Source organism: Semicossyphus pulcher, unplaced genomic scaffold (genome assembly GCF_022749685.1).
Source record: "Semicossyphus pulcher isolate SPU_LCO1_2020_fin unplaced genomic scaffold, fSemPul1.0.p SCAF_13, whole genome shotgun sequence".
In the NCBI taxonomy this organism is placed as follows: domain Eukaryota; kingdom Metazoa; phylum Chordata; class Actinopteri; order Labriformes; family Labridae; genus Semicossyphus; species Semicossyphus pulcher.
In genome coordinates this window covers 11820151-11833308 of record NW_027211637.1, presented here as the reverse complement: position 1 = coordinate 11833308, position 13158 = coordinate 11820151, and the positions used below count along the sequence as shown (strand labels likewise).

The 13158-nt window shown below is 40.7% G+C and overlaps 1 protein-coding gene across 1 annotated transcript; it reads left to right on the top strand.

Annotated features, from left to right (window-relative positions):
• The first annotated feature begins 5746 nt into the window (after positions 1–5746).
• actr5 (actin related protein 5) lies at positions 5747–11770 on the top strand. The gene is made up of 9 exons (XM_069660531.1): positions 5747–6133; positions 7989–8227; positions 8428–8597; positions 8919–9136; positions 9413–9577; positions 9985–10089; positions 10321–10460; positions 10573–10705; positions 11018–11770. The coding sequence occupies exons 1-9, from the start codon at positions 5750–5752 to the stop codon at positions 11345–11347; spliced, it is 1884 nt and encodes a 627-aa protein (XP_069516632.1). The 5' UTR covers positions 5747–5749; the 3' UTR covers positions 11348–11770.
• The last annotated feature ends 1388 nt before the right edge of the window (positions 11771–13158 follow it).

Sequence of the window (13158 nt, the reverse complement as noted above, 5' to 3'; positions counted from 1 at the left end):
GAAGCCAGAGGACAGAGAAAGTTCCGCATATTTTCATGCTTGGCTTGGGCTGCTTCGCCAGCTGCTATTTGTGTTCAGGCCAACATAGTGTTTGTTAGTGAGTGTGTGTCATCCATGTCTGGGGGTATTTGCGTGCGTGTGTGTGCGCGCGCACTTGTGTAGGGCAGCGAGGAACGAGTAAGAGTCCTTGAGGCATCTCTCCCTCCCCCATCACACGCACAATCCCCGGGCTAACGCTGGGACAGAGGATCGGCTGCAAATGTCACTCACGCGCACACATAAACGCAAGCAAAATAGGCTACACGCTGCGTCCCCCTAAATCTGCAAAAATAAAACTGCTTCTACATCTGCAAAAATACATCACAGAAAATACTCGAAAATATAAATGCTGCAGAATTATGAAATCGTTTTGCAAATATAAAATAAAAGGAACAAAATATGGGAAAAGTAGACAAATGCGTCTATAGATTTATTTCTAAGCTACTTCTTCATGACAAAATTAAATTTCAGTGTGCTTTTTTCTTTGAAAGGCTTTAAGATTGGTTGCTAGGGCGACCAATTTAGCTTCTAAGGCTACAAAGAGAAGGATTAATTCAGGCTCGATGTGTGTATGAGTGAGAGACAGCAAGATAGAGACACTCAGAGAGGGGTGTGTAGCCTACATGCAAGCATGCCCGATTCAGTGTGCGTGAGTTTTTGTGTGCATGTGAGTACGTGCGCGCGCGCGCGTGTGTGTGTGTGTGTGTGTGTGTGTGACAGAGAGAGAGAGAGGCTTAGAGCCTCGTCTAACAGCCATGTAATCTCTGATAGTTGCCATGGCCACAGTAATTGGACAGGGTGCGTGTGTTTATGTTGAGATTTTTGAAAAAAGGAGATTTTCTCAGTCCAGGTTATTTGTTTTTTGGGGTTTGGAAACCTTGACTGCCTGCTTGGAAGGATAATTAAACCCATTTAAGCCAATCTCAAACCCTTTGTCTGACCTTCTTGAGTGACAAAAGAAAAGAAAAGGAAAAACACAAACTACAGAAGATTTAGGTGTTGTTATGGAAGCTTTTCAAATGAAAAAAGATTTTTATATGAAAATGCATCTGGATTTTAATTACGTAATGCTGGTTGCCCGATGGTGGGCGTTGTTTTTGGAGAACATCTAAATGCTGGAATTTCAGGGCTATGCAAAGTGTCTTTGAAAACTCGCGCAATAATCCAAAAATGTAGCCTACCACTTGATGAAGATCAGATTAAATTAGCAGGAGGAGTTGTGTAAAACAAACAAACAAACAAAACAAACAAACAAAAAACAGATGTGGTTGCGGTCAATGCAATGAGGCCTAAGAAAGTATGCTACCTAAGGAAAATAAAATTTTGCTTCTAATTAAGATAATTTAATGCCAATATGCACGAATTTCAGGGCGCTATGGACCCCTCTGTGCGTCCTCGGCTGCGGGCCCTTGCACATGAGAGCCCGTCCTCAGCTCCTTCCTCCTAATGGTCAGTAGGGGGCGACTCTACGTCTTGCACAGTGGATTCTGATTGTATGTAGCCAGGTGAGAAAATTACCCTAATTCTGAGTTTATGCGTTAGCGAAGTTAATATGAGTCAGTGGTCTCAACTACTATTTACTTCTTCAAATCTTCTTCAATACATCACAAACTCGATTTAGAAATTATCTTATGATAAAGCAGGGTGTGCCAAGGAGCTTGAAAAGTACAGTGACCTGTCAACCAGTATAGTGACGTTTCAATGTTAAATGTTGACATTGCTACAAAGAAGATTTACACACTCAGAATTTAGACAATTAAAATAAAACGGTGGACAGTAAATATAAGGCAGCAGTAAAGTGTCCCCACACAGGTGATTTCACCGATACAGCCTGGCTTTGTTTCTTCTCAAGACTTTGTGTGCCTCTCCAAATTTGACTTGATTGACATTTGTGTTGCCCTTCCATCATTTTTTGGGAGGCAGGACGGCTTACATTGTAAGTCCTGCCCACACGGTTATTGATGCTATAACTTAACTGTCTCCTGCAATACCGTAAATGGCCACTGGGTAAAATTGAAAGCAAAGCCGAGCCATGTCACTGTAATAAAATGGCATATGGTATAATCAGCCATGGTAACATCTAATTGTCTTACTTTAGATGTTAACTCGAATGAAACAATGCTGCTGTAAATATACACATTTTACAATTTACACTGTAAATAGCAGCTCTGTGGGGGTTCAGGGGAAACATAATGGTAAATAATTGCTTTTATACGGGCAATGGATGACAATCTTTCTTCTGACCAGACAGGCTCATATATCTAAAAAGCAAGATAGAAATTGACAACATGAAAAACACACTAATACATTTAAAGAGGCCTATTGGTATTTTTCTTTTTTCAGAAAAACCCTTCCCATACATAGTCAGTGGCAAACTGGCACGCACGCTCACACACAAATACACGCACACACATACATGATATATGAATGCATGAATAGTGACAGGTGCACAAACACATTAATCACTCTATGGCCCAAAAGGATCTGCTGGGCTTACAGGGCCAGAGACTGAAGAGAGCGGTAGTGACAGACTCTGTGTGTGTCGGATGTGTGTGCGTGTGTGTGTGTGTGTGTGTGTGTGTGTGCGCGCGTGCGCGTATTTATATGTGAGAGAGTGCGAAATACGGAACGAGAAACAGTGTTTGTTGCGTACAGTGTATTTCTCTAAAAGAGGAAACAGTTGTGTCTGTGTGTGTGTGTGTGTGTGTGTGTGTGTGTGTGTGTGTGTGTGCGTGCGTGCGTGCGTGCGTGCGTGCGTGCGTGTGTGTGTGTGTGTGTGTGTGTGTGTGTGAGTGCAGGCATGACAGGGTGCTGAGGAGAGGAGAGTCATGGAGGTTGCAGGAGGTTTTGTCCGCAGTTTGGCTCTGATATATCAGAAGTGTTCAGAGTCAGGGTCGTTACATAAACTGGGCTCGCTCTCCCTCCGTCAGTCATTCTCTCTCTCTATCTCTCACCTCTCACACCCACCCACACACACACACACACACATATATATAGTGACACACACAGATCGAGAGAGAGAGAGACAGAAAGAGAGAGCGAGAGCTTTTCTATATTCTCTTGCCTAGTTCAGCAGGGCTCTCCCACATTCCTCCCCTTCTGTAAAAAAACAAGTGAGTCTTTAAGGGGTTGCGATCTCTGATCAATTTCAGTGAATGCTCAAGTTTTAAATTCAATTTTAAATATAATTGTTATTTATTTTATCCAAACAAAAGTAAGTGATCATTAGCCTACGTAATTAGTGCATTATCATTGTGATCCATCATTGTCTTGTTTTTTATTATCACACACTTCTCTAAACCACATCTTTGTCAGAGTGAACTAGATAAAACGAGGGGCATAAATAATCAGGACAAAGAATAATCTAAACTAAAATTAATGAGTGACATAATCAAATCAATGTGATATCCTAAAACACTTTACAGGATGACTTCATCTACCACGATATATCCCGCTCCTTCCCCTGCATGTCTGTCGGAAATTACAGCCTAATCATTCCTCCACAAAATGGAGGCTGCTTGGCATCACGCGTGGCAGTCCCAGAGTGCTTATAGCCTATTAGTTTCCCTGCGCCTCATCACCACTGCCTGGATGACAAGCACAACAAGCAGAGAGCTGCAAGCATCGCGCGCGGACAGCGACACAATGTCACGTCTTACCTCGTGGGAGGAAAGGACGCCAGCGCGTGTGTCTGAGAGGAGGGGAACTAGATGGGTGTGTGTGTGAGTGTGTGACCGTATGTACGAAAATGAGGGGATTTTGTTTATTGTAGTTGTGATTGTGTGTGTGAGTGTTACCGGTGGGTATGTAACCATGTGTGTTTGTATGTGTGTGTGTGTGTGTGGTTTGAGAGGGTGAGCTGACCCAGATCTGCTTATTAGCATCAGGAGGAGGGGGCAGCAGTCACTTAAAGCTTTGTGCCTGAGCACTGAACTGTGCTTGTGCTTCAGTGACACACCATCAAGCTTCATACAGTAATACCCCTCTTGCACACACACACACACACACACACACACACACACACACACACACACACACACACACACACACACACACACACACACACACGCACGCACATGCACATGCACACGCACACGCACACTTTCCTTCCTTCATCCTTTTCATTCTCTGCTTCCACTGAATGCTATCCAGGAAATAAACAGACACAATCCAGAAAATACGCTTTATTATTCTGACATCCCTGCTGTAAAACAATAGCAAAGAGACTTTTTAAATTTAATAGCAACTATATAATACAATTCTTTATACAGACTGCAACATTCAAGGTGTGTAACTAGTCTAAGAATGTTTGTGGGAAATATGCTTTTATTATTATATTTTCAGTTTTCTTTAAAGATCCAAAGTGGCAAGACGAGTTTTTATATAGTATTTTGTATAAACTAAAAAAGGGTGCTTCCATTTTAAAACAGAGACATTGGTTGATCAAATAAAGGTGAGAATACAATTCAAAAGTTCTGTCTTATTAATTTAGATACAGAGGACTCAACAACCTAAAATATAGGGGGGAAATCACGCTCAAATAAATAAACATGGGGAACTTTATTAGCAAACATTGTAACCAGGCAAATGTTTTCCATTAGCTGACTTATACTAGTACACACCCAGCCTTAATCTTCAACATTTAAGAAGAACATTTGCATTGACTGAATGGTCTGAATTGAAGTCTATGGGGATGTACAGTAGTTCACATGTGCAGGTGTCCTACATCACCAGCTGAGGGTTCACTCGGTCAGCTGAGAATAACAGGACGGCAGGCAGACAAGAATCAGGGATCATGGCCTGGGGGAAAATGTCTGTTCACATGGTTAGAATGCAGCTTCAAAATTGACCCATTCGTTTATCTTTAAGTTTGAATAAAGATTGGAAATGTGTGTGAAGCTCATTTTTATGGCATCCTTAATAGACACTTTAGGATTTGCACTATGAAGCAATTTGAATTTGAACAAAGTGTGGCTGCACAGTAGACCTAGAGTGTTTACAGACTGGCTTAACAATGAATCAGTGAGATTTTTGAGGTAGCCTCGGCTAAAGAAAATCTATCTTGTGTAAACCGCGATTGCAATTATAATGTTAATTGCTTTTGATTTAATGATTTCATTTGGTGAAATATTTTAAAAGAAGATATAAATTTAGCATACGTATGTGAATTGTAATAAATTGTAATAGACCCAATCCGAGAGTTTGCCTACGCAATACTGCACCATAATAATGCACCAAGGATGAATTCGTGCGTCTCCCCCAAACACTGTATACAGTCTATGGTCTCACCAAAAAGTGACTGACTGTACATAGCCTTTAATATAGTACGACCTCTGGTGGTGAAAAGAAGGTATGTTTTTCAAAATTGAATTTACCGTATCTTTTTACGGATTTATACCAGACATTCATGTTAAAACTTGCAATACAGAAAAATAAGGAATGTTTTTTAATGTATAAAAAGCAAACAAACAAACAAAGTAAGTCAGTAACACTTCGCCAGACTATTAAAACAATAAAGCGAACAATTTATTGTACTATTTTGTATTGAATACATTTTACAGACTCTCTCGGATTCAGTGCCTGCTATGTGTTAAAATCAAAGACTGTATAGTCTATGGTCCAAATAGTTGATTAAAAAACTAAATAGGAACTATTGATCGGCTACATCAAGCCTCCACTCGGCAGTAGTTCAGTGTGACGCACTCCCAAAATGGCTTCCAAAGGGGAACCGGTCTATCAAATTTTCTCATTTCAGGACTGTAAGTCCTCTCCCGACCCGATTTTTGAGCTTCCAACACAGTGTCTGAACCATACATCTGCCACAATAGTGATAGATAATGGCTCCTTCCATACCCGGGCTGGTTGGGCGGCTCCAGCGGGGGAGTTTGACTCTCCGCGGCTGCTCTTCAGGTCGGTGGCGGCGCGTAACAGAGGAGCTGCCCGCAGCGAGACCCAGATCGGTAACGATATCCCCAACCTCGAGCCGCTGCGGTGGCTGCTGAAGAGCCAGTTCGACCGAAATGTGGTGGTCAATTTCGAGATACAGGAGCTCATTTTTGATTACGTGTTTACACACCTGGGCATCGCATCAGAGGTAAGTGGTGGGCGGTCACTGTTCGCGATAATGTATTGATGCAACATTAGTATCAACCAGCAAATAGGAAGCCAAGTATTCTCTGATTTTACTAGACGGAGGACGTGAAGCCATTGTAATGTGTTACTTCTCCTCTTTCCCTACAAAAAGCCACATTTCGTGTTGATTTCGAAGCCATTTGACATGTTGATTTAATGTCTCCACTCCAGGATACTCTTTAAAGTCTGCATTAGCCTATCTATATTACCAGACATTAAACGGTTGCTTGTTTAATCTGATTGTATTTCAAGTTATCAACGAAAATAATCTCTGCACACTTCACATTAAAAGGCAAAAGTTATCAAAGTCAGACCTGAAAAAGTAAACCCAAACAAGCTACTAAGACAGGCTCATGACTTTCATTTTTGATGAAACTGCAGTGCTGATTATTTTGTTGGTGAAGTGTTTAGTGTAAAAATGTTTTATTCAAAGTGACATCTTTACTGAACCAAAACTCAAGGATAATCAGCTTACTGTCAAACCAGATAGAGAAAAGCAGAAAAAACTCACATCTGCATTAAAATAATACAGATGTGACTATATTTATATAAACTACATTTATATACCATTAGTATTATAGACTACACTAAAGCCAAAGTAGGCAGCTTTGGACATCCAACAAGACTTCTGAATTTTAAATACGTAGTTACATACTGTTCCTACCAGTAAAGGTGCAGACCTCTAAGGATGTTGCTACTCTGCAGTGAATGAATACTGCAAGATTAGATAACGGCGGTTCAAGGAGAGTAGTGCGGTGGTTTGTCGTCACTGATAGCCATATCCATCTGCCTTTCTCTGCTAATGGGAGTAGAAGGTCATAACACCTACCAAGTCCAGGGAGGATCCTGAATGCCTAAGACAGAAATTAAAAGAGACAAACATTATAATGAGCAAGTAAAACCTTACTTCCTCAATTGATACTAAACATGGTGAAACAACTGAAGCAATAACCATGATTTGTGAATAACAAGTGGCAAGGTAACGTCACCCATTATTGCTGTTTTGAAGCCATGAGTTTGGCATTTCGGCCAAAGTTATCAAAGCTTTACAGTCTTCTACAGATTTCTTGGACTGTATGTTTATGCAATTAATGGCACAGTAAGCAATAAGTCTGATAAATCTCTAAAAGGCACAGCCAAGAGGTCAACTTCAGAGGATGGGATTAATTGAGGTCACTAGAAATGGTCATCCCCTTAATTATGCATAATTAAATAAATTGATCAAACTTACAATAAGAATTCATTTCGTTTAATCCAGGGCAGTTATGTAGAAATTCACCCCAAGTACATTTGTCATGAATGGGGAAATTAGCAATAGGGTCCAGGCCTGTTTTTTTTTGTACAAGGATGCAAACATGTTTAACTCTGCTGGGAAGTTGAGCATAATAAAATTGGTGTCTACTAATGGGGATTGACTCTCTTTGGAGCACTTGGCACTTCTGCGTTGGCCTTAATTTTAACCCATCAGGGTTTGCAACTTGAATAGACCTACACAGGTGTCAGATTGTTGTAAAACTATGTGATGATGTAATAGAGTTCCAAGCAGTCTGTTCAGCTACTACAGTATCTTATCATGAACAGATTTGCAAAGGTCGGCCTCATGTATCCTCACTCATGTCTCAAGGGTTCCTTTTTTGCTCCTTGATCCAAATAATAAAATAGCCTATAGGAATTGGAATGTACCCCAAATGTTCGCATAGTGAAATGATTAATTACAGTAAAGCAGACTATTAATATTTAGCCATTATTTTTTTATGTAGTTAAACTAACTCATAATGACAAGCAGGTGATTAATTACTTTCATCATGTTTTTTTAGGGCAGTGTCGAACATCCCATTGTACTGACAGAGGCACCCTGCAACCCGCTGCACTGTCGGCAGATGATGTCAGAGTTGCTGTTTGAGTGCTACCGTGTCCCTTATGTGTCTTACGGCGTGGACGGCTTGTACAGTTTCTACCACAATAACGCTCAAAGGAACCTTCAGCCACCACACACTGGCATCGTTCTGTCCTCAGGATACCACTGTTCACACATTCTGCCGGTTATAAATGGCAGGTTAGGATCCAAAGTAAAAAACATCTGCTTCTGTGTTATATTTGCCCTGTTTCTGTTTATTTTATATTGCCTCTCTATATTTGTCTCTGTATGTATTATCCCGTGTGCCCTTTTTCCCTCATTCCTTCATCTGCAGTCATCTAATCATACACACAGTTTGTTCTGTAGATTGTAATTTTTTTTCATGGTATTTATTCTAGATTTGATGCGGTGAACTGTAAGCGTGTGAATGTGGCTGGAAGTCAGGCAGCGTCCTACCTGCAGCGTCTCCTTCAGCTAAAATACCCAGGACACCTTGCTGCCATCACACTCAGCCGCGTGGAGGAGCTGCTGCATGAACACAGTTACACAGCTGTGGACTATCATGAAGGTAGCGTGTGTCATTGCAATTATATATATATTATATATATATATATATATATGCATATGCTTGCAGTTTCTCTGGGAAAGTTTACAACTCAGAGTTGCAGAAGAAAATAATTATTCCAATTTTTGAATAGTTGAAGGACCCACACTTTAGAAATATAGATCGCAGGGTGCTGGTTTAGCTCAGTTGGTGGAGCGAGCACCCCATGCATGCTATTAATTTCGTTGTACACTGTGTGTGTGTATAATGACAATAAAGCATTAAATTCAGTGCTACTTGTTTATTTTCTTACTCTGCATTCCTTCTGTGTTATGTTGTCCACAGAGCTGGAAAAGTGGCGCAGCCCCGAGTTTTATGAGCGGGAGGTTCACCGTATGCAGCTTCCCTTTTCCAGTAAGGTGCCGGGCGGCTGTGTGAGCGTAGAGGAGAGGCAGGAAAGAAGAGCTCAGCAGCTGCGACGGCTTCAGGAGATCAATGCCCGCCGTCGGGAAGAGAAACTGCAGCAGGACCAAGAGAGGCTGGATAGACTCATGGCAGTTCAGGCAAGGGACCTATTGTATCATTGACAGTTTGTTTCAATCAAGTCTTTCAATATGACTTATTTAACATTAAGACATTTTGACCTATTTAAAACTCGTAGCTACAAATAGACAAACGTTAACTGCTTCTCTTAGAAATGTTTTGTCTACAATAAAAATACAAAATCAAAAGAAACCATTGAGAGATTTTTGCCTTGATTTCTGATCATTGCTTTGATTCTAAAACACAGCTGGTGTGTGGTGCAAAGTGATGGTATAGTGTGTGTATTGGGTGTGCAGGAGCTGCTGGAGGACGGCCTGTTGGATCAGTTTCATAAGAGTCTGGTGGAGCTAAACATGGACTCAGCCGAGGAGCTGCAGTCGTACATCAACAAACTGCAGCTGGCTGTGGAGCAGGGCAGACAAAAACTGCTGCACAGTGACGGAGCAGAGGGAAAGACAGAGGTGGGTTTTACTTCACCAGAAAACTAAAATCTTAACAAATATATAACAGACATGTAAACAAAAGATATATAGTCCAGCATTTTATTAATTAACACTAAAGTACATACATAAATTTAGTATATAGCCATTGCATACAAGCAGTGTTTCTATGTATGCACTGTATCATTGGGCTATGCAAATGCAACACTTAGCAAAAGTAACAATGAAGCAAAGCTGTGAAACTACACTATATATTCTGACCAAAAGTAATGGCAGTACCTGATGAACTTGGTGCTTGAGCTGAGGTGACATTATCATGTCATTATCGTGAATGTGCTGTGGGGCTCTACAGGATAAGTCCTTGTTTGCTGCAGCCGATGTGCCACAGCTGACATGAAGCCTGAGGCTGTTCTGTTGCTCTCTGCCAGGTGTCTGAGCTGGAGCAGCCGATGGACGAGGGAGACGGAGTGGCGCTGATGGATCCTGACTTCCCCGAGGACACACTGCCAGAAAAACCTGCTAATGTGATTCAGGTAATGGCTCAGAGAAACTTCCCAGACAGACATTTATCCTGATTAATTCTATGCAGGCAATTATCTGCCAGTGTAATATGAGGCAGGATGTGCAAGAAACTTTTTGTCCTTTATTATTTAGTTCTTGTAAAAAGACTTGCTAACTTTGCTCATAAGCTGTACCAGGTGGAAACACTTAAGTACTTGTTACACATTAATGTCATTTGAAAATAACTTTAATATTTTCTGCAGCCTGTGTTCAACATGGCAGAGTACCACCAGCTGTTTGTGGGAACGGAGCGTCTGCGGTGTCCTGAGATCATGTTCCAGCCCTCACCGACTGGAGAAGACCAGATGGGACTGATGGAGACGCTGCAGTACGTCCTGGCAAGGTAATGTTACATTATTACATTACATTATGACAGGTGGACTTAGCAATTACAAGCTCACATATGCACATTAAGAACGGTACATACAAACACACTAAGAATTGTCCAAATTCAGGTACACTCCAGAGCAGCAGGAGACGCTGGTGAGCAATGTATTTCTAACAGGAGGGAACATGCAGTACCCAGGGATGAAGGAGAGAGTGGAGAGAGAACTGCGAGCTATGAGACCCTTCCAATCACACTTCAAGGTACAAGGTCCTTTTTTATATCCTTTAAAAAGCCCTTTCTATTATTACACTATCCAAACTGCAGTGCCAATCATCAATGGTATTCTGAATCACCTCACACTGCATACGCTAAAGACAAATTTTGTCTTCATATGTTAAGTTAGAAAGAGAGAACCTTAGTTGAGTTAAACGTGAAAAAGGAAATTTGGAGAAAAATACTAAAATCCAGGAACAACATGATTTAGCTGCCCAAATACCTTAAATGGATACTTTACATAATCTGGACATTATCCTCTAGCCAATACATTTGAACTCTGGCTGACTCCTTCCAAGGTTACAAAGGCGTTGAAGCCAGCATTGGATGCCTGGTATGGGGCTAGAGACTGGGCCTTGGAGCATCCACCTGGAGGAGGGGGAGTATTGGAAGAGGGATGGATCAGCAGACAGGACTATGAGGAGAAAGGAGGCGAGTACCTGAGTGAGCACTGTGCCTCTAATGTCTTCATTCCCATGAAACTCACCAAACCAGTTCCTGTCCGCCCTGCCGAGCCTGCCGGTACCACACTGACATCAACCGGAGCTTCTGCTGCCCTCACCATGGTAACGCCTGCCCTGACACCACCCGGTTCTAATGTTGCTGATGTTTCTATGGTTACATCCTAAACTGGACCCTTTAAAGTTCCCAGCATGCCTTTCAACAACCCCCAATGAGCAGGTTTGAACTGGATGCATTCAATCAAAGGAAAGAAGACTTTACTCTTTGAATCTTTGAATCTCCTTTGAGAGTACTAACTTACTATGTTAATTACTATGTAATTAGAATTTGTTGTTGTGTTTTTATAAATATATATTTTCACTGATTGAAACAGATGTTTGATATGAAGTTAATAATCAGATGGAGAAGAAAGGCGGCAGCTGGCTGATGCCAGTGGTTACAGATGAATTGAATATTTTTATACTCACTGTCCCTTCCTCAGTCCCTATTTCTCTGTTCTACTATGCTCACTTTAAAACCTTTCACTCAAATACTCACATCTTACATCTTGTTTCATCTATCTATGCAGATAACTTATTTTTACATAAACACTGACCACATTTTCATTTGTGTAATAATGTGTATTTTTTTTAACCATTTAGTTATTTCTTTCCCAAGTGTCTTGAAATTGTTTGCCTTTTCATACCAACAGTTTCATCCCTTACAGTAGTTCTCCAACTTTTTTTGGCCAGGGACCCCTTACATGGGAGAACATTTTCCAATGACCCCCTCATAATCGTAACATCGATTAAGCATATCCTTACTACCATTTGCACTCATAGATGCCATTGGAACTATTTGTATTGTAAAACTTTCAGCGTAAATACTTCAGACCTGTTTCATAGTGATAAACAGAAAAACATTTCAGTTTGAATCATGTTAATACCACTTATATACTTAAAAACAGAGGGTCATTTTATTCAAATTACTTTTGGACTCAACTTGACAGCATTTATACTTTTCAAGTATTTGATCTTAAAAGCTTTCAGAAAATTTACAGTAGTGAGAGCCGCAGGAATGGTTTGTTGTGACCTGATTGCCTTAAATTATGCTATTTATTAGAATCCTCACATTTCGGAAGCTGCAATTAGATAATTGATGTTGAAATAACCAAAATGATTACTCCATTTCCAAAATTGTTGAGTCATCTGTAAACCACATTAAAGATTGGGCTGTAATCTAAAAAGTATGGTATAATTTAAAAGTAAATGACAATGATATAAATAGTTAATATAATTTAACTGTTGCTCTTGATAATCCAAGAAAAATGGAGTCAGCAAGGGTCTACGTTAGCTCTTTAGTAGAAAACACTCCATACAGGTATCTCCAGACCCGGACAAAGAAACCCAGAGTATTTGCATGGACAGATGACACCAGATAATTTTTTTTTAAACCCTTTACAGGTGCATCTCAAAAAATTAGAATATCGTGGAAAAGTTAATTAATTTCAGTAATTCAATTCAAAAGGTGAAACTCATTTATTATATAGATTCATTACACATAAATTGAAATATTTCAAGCCTTTATTTCTTTTAATATTGATGATTATGGCTTAGAGCTTATGAAAACCCAAAATTCAGTATCTCAGAGAGTATCTCACAGAGTGCTGTATCCAATCATATTCATAGGAAGTTAAGTGGAAGGAAAAAGTGTGGTAGGAAAAGGTGCACAAGCAACAGGGATGACCGCAGCCTTGAGAGGATTGTCAAGCAAAGCAGATTCAAGAATTTGGGGGGGCTTCACAAGGAGTGGACTGAGGCTGGAGTCAGTGCATCAAGAGCCACCACACACAGACACATCCAGGTCATGGGCTACAACTACTCGCATTCCTCGTGTCAAGCCACTCCTGAATCAGAGACAACGTCAGAAGCGTCTTACCTGGGCTAAGGAGAAAAAGACCTGGACTGTTGCTCAGTGGTCCAAAGTCCTCTTTTCAGAT